Source organism: Vespula vulgaris, chromosome 2 (genome assembly GCF_905475345.1).
Source record: "Vespula vulgaris chromosome 2, iyVesVulg1.1, whole genome shotgun sequence".
Lineage (NCBI taxonomy): Eukaryota > Metazoa > Arthropoda > Insecta > Hymenoptera > Vespidae > Vespula > Vespula vulgaris.
The window spans coordinates 3,044,627-3,058,270 of NC_066587.1; the positions used below are offsets into that span (position 1 = coordinate 3,044,627).

The 13,644-nt window shown below is 34.0% G+C and overlaps 1 protein-coding gene across 11 annotated transcripts in view; it reads left to right on the forward strand.

The window, feature by feature from the left end:
- The window catches only part of LOC127072813 (neurobeachin), a 195,799-nt gene that overhangs the window by 105,988 nt on the left and 76,167 nt on the right, over nucleotides 1-13,644 (forward strand). For 4 of the 11 annotated variants that reach the window (XM_051013551.1, XM_051013553.1, XM_051013547.1 and 1 more), the window contains 22 exons: nucleotides 446-567; nucleotides 1,267-1,393; nucleotides 1,569-1,688; nucleotides 2,064-2,210; nucleotides 2,328-2,435; nucleotides 3,361-3,501; nucleotides 3,588-3,733; nucleotides 3,860-4,073; nucleotides 6,281-6,533; nucleotides 6,711-6,853; nucleotides 6,932-7,122; nucleotides 7,195-7,303; nucleotides 7,395-7,476; nucleotides 7,554-7,870; nucleotides 8,022-8,243; nucleotides 8,340-10,038; nucleotides 10,140-10,305; nucleotides 10,384-10,537; nucleotides 10,619-10,798; nucleotides 11,627-11,767; nucleotides 12,155-12,262; nucleotides 12,408-12,579. In XM_051013551.1, the coding sequence (XP_050869508.1) occupies nucleotides 446-567; nucleotides 1,267-1,393; nucleotides 1,569-1,688; nucleotides 2,064-2,210; nucleotides 2,328-2,435; nucleotides 3,361-3,501; nucleotides 3,588-3,733; nucleotides 3,860-4,073; nucleotides 6,281-6,533; nucleotides 6,711-6,853; nucleotides 6,932-7,122; nucleotides 7,195-7,303; nucleotides 7,395-7,476; nucleotides 7,554-7,870; nucleotides 8,022-8,243; nucleotides 8,340-10,038; nucleotides 10,140-10,305; nucleotides 10,384-10,537; nucleotides 10,619-10,798; nucleotides 11,627-11,767; nucleotides 12,155-12,262; nucleotides 12,408-12,579 (5,062 nt within the window). The remainder of the gene's footprint in view (nucleotides 1-445; nucleotides 568-1,266; nucleotides 1,394-1,568; nucleotides 1,689-2,063; nucleotides 2,211-2,327; nucleotides 2,436-3,360; nucleotides 3,502-3,587; nucleotides 3,734-3,859; nucleotides 4,074-6,280; nucleotides 6,534-6,710; nucleotides 6,854-6,931; nucleotides 7,123-7,194; nucleotides 7,304-7,394; nucleotides 7,477-7,553; nucleotides 7,871-8,021; nucleotides 8,244-8,339; nucleotides 10,039-10,139; nucleotides 10,306-10,383; nucleotides 10,538-10,618; nucleotides 10,799-11,626; nucleotides 11,768-12,154; nucleotides 12,263-12,407; nucleotides 12,580-13,644) is intronic. The other 7 variants (XM_051013549.1, XM_051013558.1, XM_051013550.1 and 4 more) reach the window with 4 other exon arrangements.

Here is a 13,644-nt window from a genome sequence, read left to right on the forward strand (position 1 = left end):
AGAGCCCGATAACAATGTTTGACGATGCCCCATGGCTGTAGGGGATTAACCGTACGCGGGAATAAGTGGGACGTGTTTGCCTCGATAGTGGACCATCCAAGTGGTGCTCAGCTATTAGTAACAATTACAACGTTTATTCCTTTCTATATTAATTTTCAATTTGGCTTTCGATTTATGCATTCAATTTTTCTTTTCCTTTCTTTTCTTTTCTTTTCTTTTCTTTTTTTTAACGACATCCATTAACAAAATTTATATCGAAAATCATAATCATGTTATTAAAGGATTGTATCAAACATATGTTATATGGATAATAAGTTTCTCGGAAAAAATACTTTAGAACTTTCGCAATCTCACGAAAAAGGAGTTGGTAGAAAGAAATGGGTCTGTAGAAAGAAATAATGGCGACTTATAAACACAACTCCCTCTCCTTTCTTTTTTTTCACAGGCAATAGTATTACCTCCATTGGCAAGGTGGCCGCACGAGAACGGGTTCACATTCACCACGTGGTTTCGTCTGGACCCCATCAACTCGGTTAATATCGAACGAGAAAAGCCGTACCTCTACTGGCAAGTGCTCTTCCATCAAGTACTTTTACGAGAACACCCTCTTGAGTTGAAGTAACCTGCTGCCCTTACGGAAACCAAACCCCGTGCCCTTAATACGGCCTTTTTAAAGTTGAAATAAAAATAAAAAATTAAAAGAAATAAAAAAATAAAAAGGAAGAAGAAAAAAGTCGACCTGTTATTGTTACAGGGCAAAAATTTATACAGCACACTTGCGAATTTCATTAAATCAGTGTTTTCCTTTTTGCATTTAATAACTATTGAGAGGAACAAAAAAAAGGCTTTGCGATTTTGAAACAATTTTTTAAATCGAACTTTCTTCGCCTCGAGGGCACGGTGATATATATATATATTTTTTTTCACTATTTGTTCGATATGTTAGATAGATAGACATTTTTTTACGTTTTGCTAATTGAGTTTTGCGATGACGTCGGAGCGCGAATAAAAATCATGAGAATAGTGGAAAAACCGGTACGAGTTTGGAAACAAAGGGTCGGTGGTCAGAACAAATGAAATATTCGACTAGGGAAAAGATCCCTGTACTCTATGCTTATACTCTGTTCCAATTTACAATTGCACGCTTTCCTATGAATCACTCTTTCTTTTTTTTTCTTTTTTTCTTGTACGTGTTTTTTTTTCTCTTTCGACGACGACTCTTCTCTGTAATTACTGACTATTATTTTTCTTCTGTTTCTTTTACAGTTTTAAGACTAGTAAAGGAGTAGGATACTCTGCGCATTTCGTAGGCAATTGCTTAGTCCTCACGTCTATGAAAGTGAAGGGCAAGGGCTTCCAGCACTGTGTCAAATATGAATTTCAACCGCGAAAGGTATATGTAGTATATATTTATTCGTCGTAAAAATTTTACCTCTCGTTTCTCTTTTTCTTCTCTTTTTTCTTTTTTTTTTGTTATTTTTATTCACGTGCTTACGAGACGTATAAAAAAGAGAGAAAGAGAGAGAAAAAAAAACGATGATAGCATTTATGATTAAATATTTTTACAGTGGTATATGATCGCCATAGTGTACATATATAATAGATGGACCAAAAGTGAAATTAAGTGTTTGGTCAATGGTCAATTGGCTTCGAGTACGGAAATGGCATGGTTTGTGTCAACGAACGACGTAAGTAGTCTTCAATTAATTACATTGCACATTTTCACGAAATTAATTAAAAGCACATAGGAATTTTATAAAAAGAAAACATCTTATAAAAAAATATTTTCGTCGAAAGATCAAATGAATGATCGTGAGAGAATAATTGTCCAATTGTATAGTTAAATTTCATTTATATTTATTCGGTTTGATGAATGTACTTTCGGATGCATTTAATTAATCAGACGGATAAATTCAATATATAACGATTCAATATATCAGAGAAGTTACTATATTTATTGTTCAAAAAATAGTTCGAGATCAAACAGAAAGGGTTGGTTTCGGTCAGGATAATATTACCTTATGTGTATATCGTATACGTACGCTCGAAAACTTTGTTCATAGCCATTCGACAAGTGTTATATCGGAGCTACACCGGAATTAGACGAGGAACGAGTATTCTGTGGTCAAATGAGCGCGATATATCTATTTAGTGAGGCACTAACGACTCATCAGATATGCGCTATGCACAGACTAGGACCCGGATATAAGGTATGTTTTTCAAATATCATTGATTCAAATTAACATATTAATTCTTTATATAAAGTTCTCTTTTATCTCTTTCTTTTTTTTCTTTTTTTTTTTGCTTCTTCGATTCCTATCGGACAGAGTCAGTTTCGTTTTGACAACGAGTGTTACCTGAATCTGCCAGACAATCACAAAAGGGTGAGTGATGAGCAGGAGCTCACGAGCATGGTGGACCAAAGTATGCAAACTGTAAGCATTTTGTTTTTATTTTCGCCCACCGTTTATATTTCATTTTGCACTCTCTTACGAACTATTCCATTTATATACTGCGTACTCGAGTCCGAGGTAATTAAATGAAATTTAAGAAGAATTATGTTTCTTCGTTTCTATTGAAACGACGGTGTTCACTTAAATGTGGGATATATTTCTTCGATATTTCGTAGTATTCATCACTTTTTCACTTCTATGTCTCTCGTCTATTTTTTCTTTCTTTTTATTCTTTTTTTTTATCCTTTTGCTTCGTACTCTTTTAGATATTGTATTTATTTATTTATTTATTTATTTATTTATCTAGTTATTACCTGTTATTCGATATTTTTTCCTTTTATTTCCTCCATTGTATCACTTCGTAGATATATTATTGTTAATTATAATTTGATTCCTCTTTGAGATGCAATATTATGACTTCATTTAATTATTGAACGCAATTTCGTTGGATTTCTCATCTATTTTATCTTTTTTGTTTTTCTTTCTTTTTTTTTCTTGCAACGTAGAGTATGCAATTTTTTTGCGCATGCTAATTTCGTAGTCCAAACGTGTTCCAATCGATTTTAATTTTATGTCATCGTCCGACGGATAAATATACAAATCGTGGAGATATTATTTATTAATTTTATACGTATATATAATTTATTAATATTATACGTATATTTTAAATATATGCACTTATATGAATATTTATTTGTATAAATTATTATTAAATTTCCTATACGATTTCGAATTAAAATCCGTCGGGCGTTATGCTTTCCATATATTATCGTAGCTTTGCTAATCATATTAACGAAACGATTATTATGATTATCAAAAGTTTTGATGGAAGGCGCTTAAGGGTATCGATTATTAGGTGAACGATTAAAATACATGTGTGTGTGTGTGTGTGCGCGCGGAATCACAGGTACTTTACGACGGAAAGCTGTCAAATGCTATTGTGTTCATGTACAACCCAGTGGCTACAGATTCTCAACTTTGCCTGCAAAGTGCACCGAAAGGCAACGTTCCGTATTTTGTACATACACCGCATGCTCTAATGCTTCAGGTACGTATTTGTAATTTCTATTTGGATAACGTCAACATGATGAATAACTTTAATCATTAAATTTAAATATTATTTCGTTTGTTTAGGACGTCAAGGCTGTTATAACGCATTCGATACACAGTACATTAAATTCGATCGGTGGTATCCAAGTGCTGTTTCCTCTTTTTTCGCAATTAGATATGCCTTACGATTGTATAGCACCGAACGACATCAAACGAGATCCTACATTATGGTAAAAAAATAAAATAAAATAAAAAGAAGAAAGAAAGAAAAAGAAAAAAAATTCTATTATATACATTGAAGCCTTGATGAAAGGGACGTACGAACTAAACTGAAATTGAATTTGCTTATATTTCAGTTCGAAATTGTTGGGCTTTATATGCGATCTCGTGGAGAGCTCTCAAACGGTTCAACAGCATATGGTACAGAATCGTGGATTTTTGGTAATTAGTTACATGCTTCAGAGAGCTAGCAGAGATCATCTGACTACGGAAGTTCTAGCATCATTTTTGGAACTTACAAAACATCTGGTAACCTGTCTCAGTGCGAACAGCGATCTGTTGCTAAAACAGGTATTGATAAACTCATAGTTCTCCTTTCTAGAAAGTTAGTTTAGATTGAGATTAAATTAGAATATCGAATTAGTAATCTACGAATTAAAATTTTGAAATTCGTGAATCTGTACAACATCGACGTCCCCAAAAGAAAATAGTATCCACTTATAATTTCATTTGTTTAGAGGTAGATAGTGTTTGTTGTATTAGAATTTTATTCCGGAAGTAATACGTAGGACCACTTTTTTTCGTAGAATTTCTTTTACCTAAAAACGAAGTGTTACGATTCGTATACACGTTCGAAGTCAGTTTAAATTAAAATATATTTGATATCCCCGATCGTGTGTATTATTATTATTATTATTATTATTATTATTATTATTATTATTATTATTATTATTACTATTATTATTATTATTATAGTTATTATATTTCAGTTAAAAATCTCCCAAACGAATAGTCGATGTAATATAATTTAATAATGTAAATTTGATATGTTGTATAATTAAGCATATTATTCTATATAGGAATATACCTTTTTTTATCAGTTAATCATATCAGATATTTTTTCTTTTCTTTTTTTTTCGAGAAAATAATATTTGTTTAATAATTTTAATACATGGCTGCAACGAGCTTCATTATCGCCCTCTAGACTGTTGTATGCCGCCCAAAATTTTAATATTTTTGAGCACTAAATATTGCAATAGCATGCAAACCGTACGAAAGCTTCATTAGGCATTCTTGCGTATTTTTCGTATTAATTATATTTCTTAATTGAGTTGCAGTAACTTTTATAAATTTGTTCCTCCGTGAATATACAGATGTAAATTTTGAACGTTATATTTGCAATAGAAAAGCATGAAAATCATATCACTCTCTCTTTTTCTCTTCTTTATATCTGTCTGTCTCTCTCTCTCTCTCTCTCTCTCTCTCTCTCTCTCTCTCTCTCTCTTTCTACCTCTCTCTCTCTCTCTTCTTCTTTATCGTATGAATTTTGCGTTTTCATTAAAACTTTGGATCGCATGCAATCTACCGACTTTAAGGCTTCCTGTTTGTCAAAATACGCCTTCGCAAAGTGTTACGTCGCGCGAATTTCCATGGCTTTTTGACATGAAAAGGACTGTTCGATTATCATTTTTTTGCGACGCTCAAATTCACCACTCACATGCTAACACTAAAATATTTTTACTTTTCTGCAATAATGCAATGCGTATATGTTGCCTAATCCTATTTTTTCATCAATGATTATGTATGTTATTTTTCTTATCCGTGTATCATAACGAATAATAATTTATGGTATGATCCAATAATACATTTATCACATATCTACGTGTTCTCCTTTTTCACGAATTTTTTCTCACAATTCTTATTCAAAAAAGTCACTTGATCTGTTTTGTTAATGTTTTATTCCGACGTAAAATGAAACGGAGTACATTGTTTCAAGTTGGTTTTGTTAATAAAACTTTTCAGAGATAATTTTTTGAGATTCTTCATTCAGATATAAAATCAATCGAAATCTAAAGATTGAGTTTGTAATTGACGTCGCGTCTGGGTTGCGTCTTAAAAAAGTGAATCGTCGCGTTTCACAAAATGATCGAATCATTGTAAAGTCGAAGTATTCATATTCTTTTACTCGACACTAATGAAAAAAATTCATTATCACATTTTCTTAACAAAATCAGTAAAAAAGATTGTACCCGTATTTCCAATTGTTTTTAAATCAAATGCATGAGTATTCTACGCACAAAGCTCATGTCTACGTATTGAAATTTTCCTTTATCATCATTTTTATAATACCTTTGATAAACATATATTGTGTATACATATATATATATATTTTTTCTTATTATTTCTACACTATTTGATCACGTATTACGCAACATACGCAGAAATAAAGCAGTATTAAGAAAAAAAAAGAGAGAAATCTATTGCGAATGAAAAATTAATTTATATGAGATCGCATTTTGTGCCGCTTAATATCGTTCTTATTAGATTTTTTTCCATGATATAAAGAGAATAATTTTACATCCATTTAAAAACGATTAAGAATCATTAATCTATCGATAGTATTATATATAAGGCGAAGCAAACGAATTGGATGGAATTTCATTGTCGAAGAAGTATGGCGATGATATAGGCACATATTATGGTGTCATAGACAGGAATTCCATAAAAGTCGGCTAGATTGGTGTGTCCGAAGAACAGGCAGATCTATGGTGATGTAGTTGTTTTACTTTTCATTCCTAACCTGGCAGCTATTGGATCACGTCCTTTTTAATCCCGCTCTATGGATATACACGCCAGCGCCGGTACAAACCCGGCTTTATTCGTACTTGGCCACAGAGTTCCTCAGCGATACGCAAATTTATTCTAACGTAAGACGCGTCTCTACTGTCCTTCAAACGGTGCACACGCTCAAGTATTACTATTGGGTTGCTAATCCCCGTGCCAAGAGTGGAATAACACCGAAAGGACTCGGTGAGTTGCAAAAGCTTTATACAAATATATATTTTTAATTTTTTTTAATTTAAAAAAAAATTTTTTTTTTTTCTTAAGCTTTTTAACATTTTGAACGAACTCGTTTCCATTGAAATTCTCATCGTTTTAACCGGTTATTAAAATGTTTTTTGTTTTGTTTTTTTTTCTTTTTTGTAGATGGACCACGACCTCAACAAAAGGATATCTTGACAATACGTTCTTACATTTTACTATTTCTTAAACAATTGATCATGATCGGTAATGGCGTGAAGGACGACGAATTGCAGAGTATTTTGAATTATTTAACGACGATGCACGAGGTAAGAATTTATCTAATTCATTTTTGTTCAATGTTTGTTTAATGGACGGTTCAGTGTTCACGAAGGATTTATTCGCAGGATGAAAATTTGCACGACGTTTTGCAAATGCTTATTTCTCTTATGTCCGAGCATCCTTCATCGATGGTACCAGCGTTCGACGCGAAACAAGGCGTTAGAACGATTTTCAAACTTTTAGCGGCTGAAAGTCAATTGATTCGTCTTCAAGCTTTGAAATTGTTAGGATTCTTTCTCAGTCGCAGTACACACAAGTGAGTGATAAAATGTTTTAAGATATATATATTTTATTATTCCAAGTTCTAATTAACTTAAAATTACAATAGAAGGAAATACGATGTAATGAGCCCACACAATTTGTATACTCTACTAGCCGAAAGATTATTGTTAAACGAGGAAACATTGTCCTTACCAACTTACAACGTTTTATACGAGGTATCGTCCATGTTCTGTATAACTTTTAATGACTCTTTTTATCTAACTTCAATCAACATAACGAATCATTTATAATAAATAATATTTGCAGATAATGACGGAACACATCAGTCAACAAATACTTTATGCCAGGCATCCCGAACCAGAGTCACATTATCGTTTAGAAAATCCTAGTAAGATTCAACAGAATTATTATAGAATATATTCGTACGTGAATATTGTTCTTATTATTCTTATTCTTTTATTTCAGTGATTCTTAAAGTAGTAGCAACACTGATAAGACAATCAAAGCAAACGGAACAATTGTTAGAAGTGAAAAAATTGTTTCTTTCCGATATGACATTACTTTGCAATAACAATCGAGAAAATCGTCGAACCGTATTACAAATGTCCGTCTGGCAGGAATGGCTCATAGCTATGGCTTATATTCATCCAAAGAACACAGAGGAACAAAAGATTTCCGATATGGTTTATTCTCTCTTTCGAATGCTCCTTCATCACGCTATCAAACATGAATACGGTGGTTGGCGTGTATGGGTTGATACTTTGGCGATAGTACATTCAAAGGTCAGAGACAAATGGATAAATAATTAAAATCAATTAATTCGCAATTTTACAAAAAATGTAATATGGTTCTTTATCTTTCTTTATTTTTCTTTTTATTTTTCTTTTTCCTTTTTCTTCTTTTTTTTTTTGTAATGTTAATTCACTTATGAAGGTATCCTACGAGGAATTTAAACTTCAGTTCGCTCAAATGTACGAGCATTATGAGAGACAAAGATCCGATAATATAACGGATCCCGAATTGAGGCAGCAAAGACCCATTAGTACAATTTCTGGTTGGGATCAGCAACATTCAGGTAATAATGGTTACAATCGACCATCGCCTTGGACCAATCAACAGAATCATGAAGCACAGCACGTTGAAAGGAATTACAAAGTAGGTTGTGCATGTCCAAATTGTCCTTCTGAAGTTAGTCTCCAGTGACATGGAGTATCAATCGTAAAAAAAAAAAAAAAACATTTTTCTTTGTAGGAATTTGATGGAACAGAAGGAAACGATCGTCTTGAGGAAACGTGCAGCTGTGATCTGAACTCCATAGACAACACGGAAAGCGACGGTAGTCCGGCAATCGTCAAATCCCATAGCGAGACCTTAGATACCATGCAGTCCAGCGAAGCAGTCTCTTTAGATTCAAGATTGAGCGACAAACCGGAGACACCAACGACGGCCCGAGAGATTCACACAGACACACCGACAATTTTGGAAGAGGCAAATAGCGAAGTAGCTTCTTTGCCAACGACCCAAGAGACTAGCGAAGTGATATCGATCGAAAGTTCCAGCGATATTTACAGCGAGGTACAGAAGAGTCCAAGTCCGGATTCTATGGTGGTTCAAAACACGGTACAGAAAGAAGACGATGTTGTACAGCAGGAATTGGAAGCTGCTACGAAAGATCAAATAGAGGATAAAGAGAATAAAACGAATGTCGATGTTGTTATCGAGAAAGAAGACGAAAAGGAAATGACGAAGAACGATGATTTGAGTGATGATAAAACTGCCGAACCTGTAGAATCTAATGATTCCGAAACAAAGGAGGAAAATAACGATGATAAGTCTCATGAGACATTGGCTGATAATAACGACGCGAGTAGTAGCAAGGAGGAGAGTCCGAAAAAAATCGTAGAGATGTCAGAAAAGATGGAAGAATCCAACGACGACGAAAAGAGGTCCGAAATTATAAACGATATGGCTAAGGAAGAATCGGAATCATTATTAGAGCCAGCTGACGATTCGAAATACCTCGAGAAGCTACAATTGGATAATGATCGAGAGATCATAGATAGCGATACTTCTGAGGCATATCTGACACCAACGGAACAACAGGAGACATCCGCGGAAACAAAGACGGACGTTGCGGATGTCGCGAAGATCGATGAAAAAGATTTTGCGGAGAAAGTTGCTGTCTCTGAAGAAAGAAACGTTAGGGCCGACGAAGATACCGAAGAAATCGAGGACGTTCCAAAGGGTCCAGAAGATTCGGTCGATACGATAGAAACGGATGCTAACGCGAAAGCTACAGATAGCAACGATGATAGAATGGAAGAGAAAATAGCAGTAGTAGAAGAAAAAGAAGAAGAAGAAGAAGTAGAAAAGGAAGCCGAAAAACTCGTAGTGAGTAGTACGTTAGAGGGCGACGAACGTGTCGCGGCCGCTTTAAAGGACGACAAAAGTGCTGTTATTAATAGTAACGACGACGAGCAGGTAATTGAAAAACACTCAAAGGAGCCGTCCACTATTTCTACTAGCGTAAGTGATAATAAGTCAGACATTCCGGTGAGAACCGACGAGGTAGGAGTAACGGATAGTGTTTCTAGTAATAGCGATATTCAAAGTTCTGTAGATAATGTGACGCAAGTGCCAAATCCTAAACAGCAAATCCCAACAATATCTACGGTCTGTGATGCTACTAAAAGTTTACCCGATGGTGTGCCTCAAAACGTTAGTTCTAATGTGGTTGCAATGGACAATCCAATTACTACGAATGACTTAACTCCAGATCACGTAGATGCCCACCGCAGATCCAGTTTACCGATCGTATCCTCCGAGATGGTTGCCGAAAGCAACGCCGAGGAACCTCCTTCTCTGCCTGTTCCCTTACGAAAAACATCATCGCCCCAAAAAAGACCAAGGAGTGCCTCAACGTCCACGCAAGTGGATCCGAATCATTTTGGTACGTTCTTGCTCTTGTCCTCTTGTTTATTATTATTTTTCTTTATCCAACGTTAAAGATAAAAATTTTGAAATTGATCGATCAAACGTCGTTCCTTGCAGAATCGAAAAGAACGAAGCAAGGAAATCCTTCCACCAGACCAATGTTCAGTCCGGGACCGACCCGGCCACCGTTCAGAATACCAGAATTTAAATGGTCATACATTCATCAACGATTATTATCGGATGTTCTATTCTCTCTCGAAACGGATATTCAAGTTTGGAGAAGGTAATCTATACGTAACGACACTTTATTCGCAATGTATTCAAATATTAAACTAACGAGAGACGTATCTTCACTTTGTAGTCATTCGACGAAATCGGTATTGGACTTTGTGAATAGTAGCGAAAATGCAATTTTCGTAGTCAATACCGTTCATCTGATTTCTCAATTGGCCGACAATCTTATCATAGCTTGCGGTGGACTGTTGCCGCTTTTAGCTTCGGCTACGTCGCCAAACGTACGTATTTTCAAGATTGTACGTTGAAGTAGCCAATGATCCTATTTGTATTTGAATTTTATTGTGATTTGATATCCACAGAGCGAGTTAGACGTGATCGAACCGACTCAGGGTATGCCGATAGAAGTAGCAGTTTCGTTTCTTCAAAGGTTAGTCAACATGGCCGATGTCCTGATCTTCGCAAGCTCCTTGAACTTCGGTGAACTCGAAGCTGAGAAGAACATGTCCAGCGGTGGAATTTTGAGACAATGTTTGCGACTGGTTTGTATCGTTCATCTCATTTTTCGAATTCGTCATAATTATTTTATCGTCTACATTCGAGTTTATCGAACGAAATGGTATAATCGAAAGTCTACTTCATTATATAGCATCGATAATACAAATAAAATTTTTGAAATCATTGAAATTTACCAAGAAAAATCATAAACATTAGAAATGCACATCACATACATATTTATTCAAGTATCAAAAATCGATAATTTCAACTATTTCGACAAATATAAATACTTTGGTAGTGTGGGAATCGATATTGTATTAGTACTTACCGAAATAGCATAAATATATACATATGCGTAGTTTGCCTCATATCAACATCCCACATTACATTATGTATGTTACAATATTTCATAATTTATTATCACATGATATATGGTGATCAGTCAAAAATTTGTCTCTCTGTAGAAATCACGGAACTTTCATATTACAGTAAACTGCTTATCAACCAAAATTTAGTCGAGGATTATGTATATCGCAGAGAGTGTGTCGTCTTTTATAAATGTCTTGAACATTAGTTTCAGATACACGAGCATACACACACACACACACACACAGACAGACAGATAGACAACAAACAGATACATAAACATACATATACACGATTTTGCTCCACAAAGCTAGCTAAAGATAATTTTTATTATTAAAAATACACGGCTGTGTATTCTCGCTTGTGAAATTTCTGTGTATTTTCTCGCATTTAGTCAACTTCAGACATATGTACATACTAAAGATTCATTAATACCTTACCCCCGAATACAATTATTTTTACGTACATATATATATATATATGTCTCTGATAAAATGCTTCTATAGGTCTGTACATGTGCCGTTAGAAACTGCTTAGAGTGTAAAGAGCGTGGCAGATCGTACAGCATGTTAGGTCGACAGATTGGTACTAGTAATAAATCACAGCACATACAGTCTCTAATACGAGGAGCTCAGACATCGCCCAAGGTACGTTACTTCCTATTGTCATAATTCAGCTTACATTAGAAACATTTAGATTAGTATTAATTAGTATCATCCTAAATCGCGGTAGAGCACGATTGGTCCTTAGAAGGCCCCCAATTAAATACCTTTACACGAGCGTGTCTACGCTCTAATTTCGAAGATATCAAGATTTACTTTTTTTTTTTTTTCTTTCTTTTTTTTCCTTTTTTTTCTTTCTTTCTTTCTTTCTTTCTCTTTCTTTCTCTCTTTCTTTTTTCTTCCTTTCTTCTTTCTTTCTTTCTTTCTTTCTCGTTCTCCTTCATTTCTTGTCCATGTCAGCGCACTATAGAGTCTTTAGAAGCGGATGCAATATTTTATATTTATATATCGAATATCGTTGCTCCTTTATAGAACATAGTGGATAATCTGGCTCATCAGTTAAGTCCTGTGAAGGATCCGGAAAAATTACTTCAAGACATGGATGTGAATCGCTTGAGAGCCGTGATATACAGAGATGTTGTAAGTAGATATGTACTTTGATCGATCCTATCGAAACTTCGATAATACCTTCTTTCACCAGTTGTATTTGAGACTCGAAGAGGAACTCGTTTGAAGAAATTTAATGAACGGTACGTCAATAATCTATTGTTTCCTCATTTTACAGGAAGAAACCAAGCAGGCACAGTTTCTGTCCCTGGCTATAGTTTACTTCATCTCTGTACTAATGGTCTCGAAGTATCGCGATATATTGGAACCACCGATATCTCAACGTCCACCAAGTCCTGTCCAAACGATACAAACTAATGGTGCCGGTTTGAGACCGGGTAGTCCCTCAGGTAAGATTCCATGTAATTTTCAATTATCTGATTAATATACGGGCTAGTGATGATAAAAATTTTCTATCAAAATTAATTAATATCTCTGAATAGTTCATAAACGAACTTAAAATAGATTTGATTTTTATATTAAAAATATTCAAATAGGGGGGATATATATGCATACGTATATATATATATATATATATATATATATATATATATATATATATATGTATGTATATATGTATGTATCTTATATTGATTGTTCGATTTTTAATGAGATAGAAGATTGATGGACAATGGTCGGTCTCGTCTTTCTTTCTTCTTTTTTAAAAGATCTTCGTATAAGAATTGGAATAACAGGTTGATATAGATTTTTTATTATTTTTTTAATTTTAATATTTGTAAATAAGTATCGGTAGCAGTATAAACGTTCTCCTGTCACGAGTGATAATTTATTTGGTCAAAACTCTTACATGTCAGATATGTTTCGTCGTTTATTTTTCTATTTATTTCACTTCGATTGTTTCGATTATTATAAATAAACGAACACATTTCTTTCTATATCTTTGTTCGATCACAATATTCCAAAGCATGACTATTCAATATTATAAGCATGTACTTTATAATCGTAAGTCCTGTGAACGATAAAAAAAAAGAAAAGAAGAATAGTCTCTGCCCTAATGTAGCTAGAAACGAACTTTTATTTCCTATTCATTTTAGGAGATTTTATTCGTCTGATTTAATAATGATCTAATTCGATCATCATTCGATATAAATTAATGCGATATTGAATATTATAATTAGCTCGAAAGAAATATGAAATTCGATCAAGAAATGATTTCTCGTTCGGAGTCCCATAAAAAATTTTTCATTATAAACATAATCGTAATTATATACATCTATACGTCGTAGTTTAAATATATATATAAAACACGATGCACTAAGAACCACATAGTTGCAATCAAAAAATTAGCACACAACACTAGATAGAACGCATGTACGAGATGGCACTAGTGTGTGAGATATTAATTTTTTTTTCTTTTCTATGTATCTGACAGTGAGGGTTTTGATGTTTGTCGA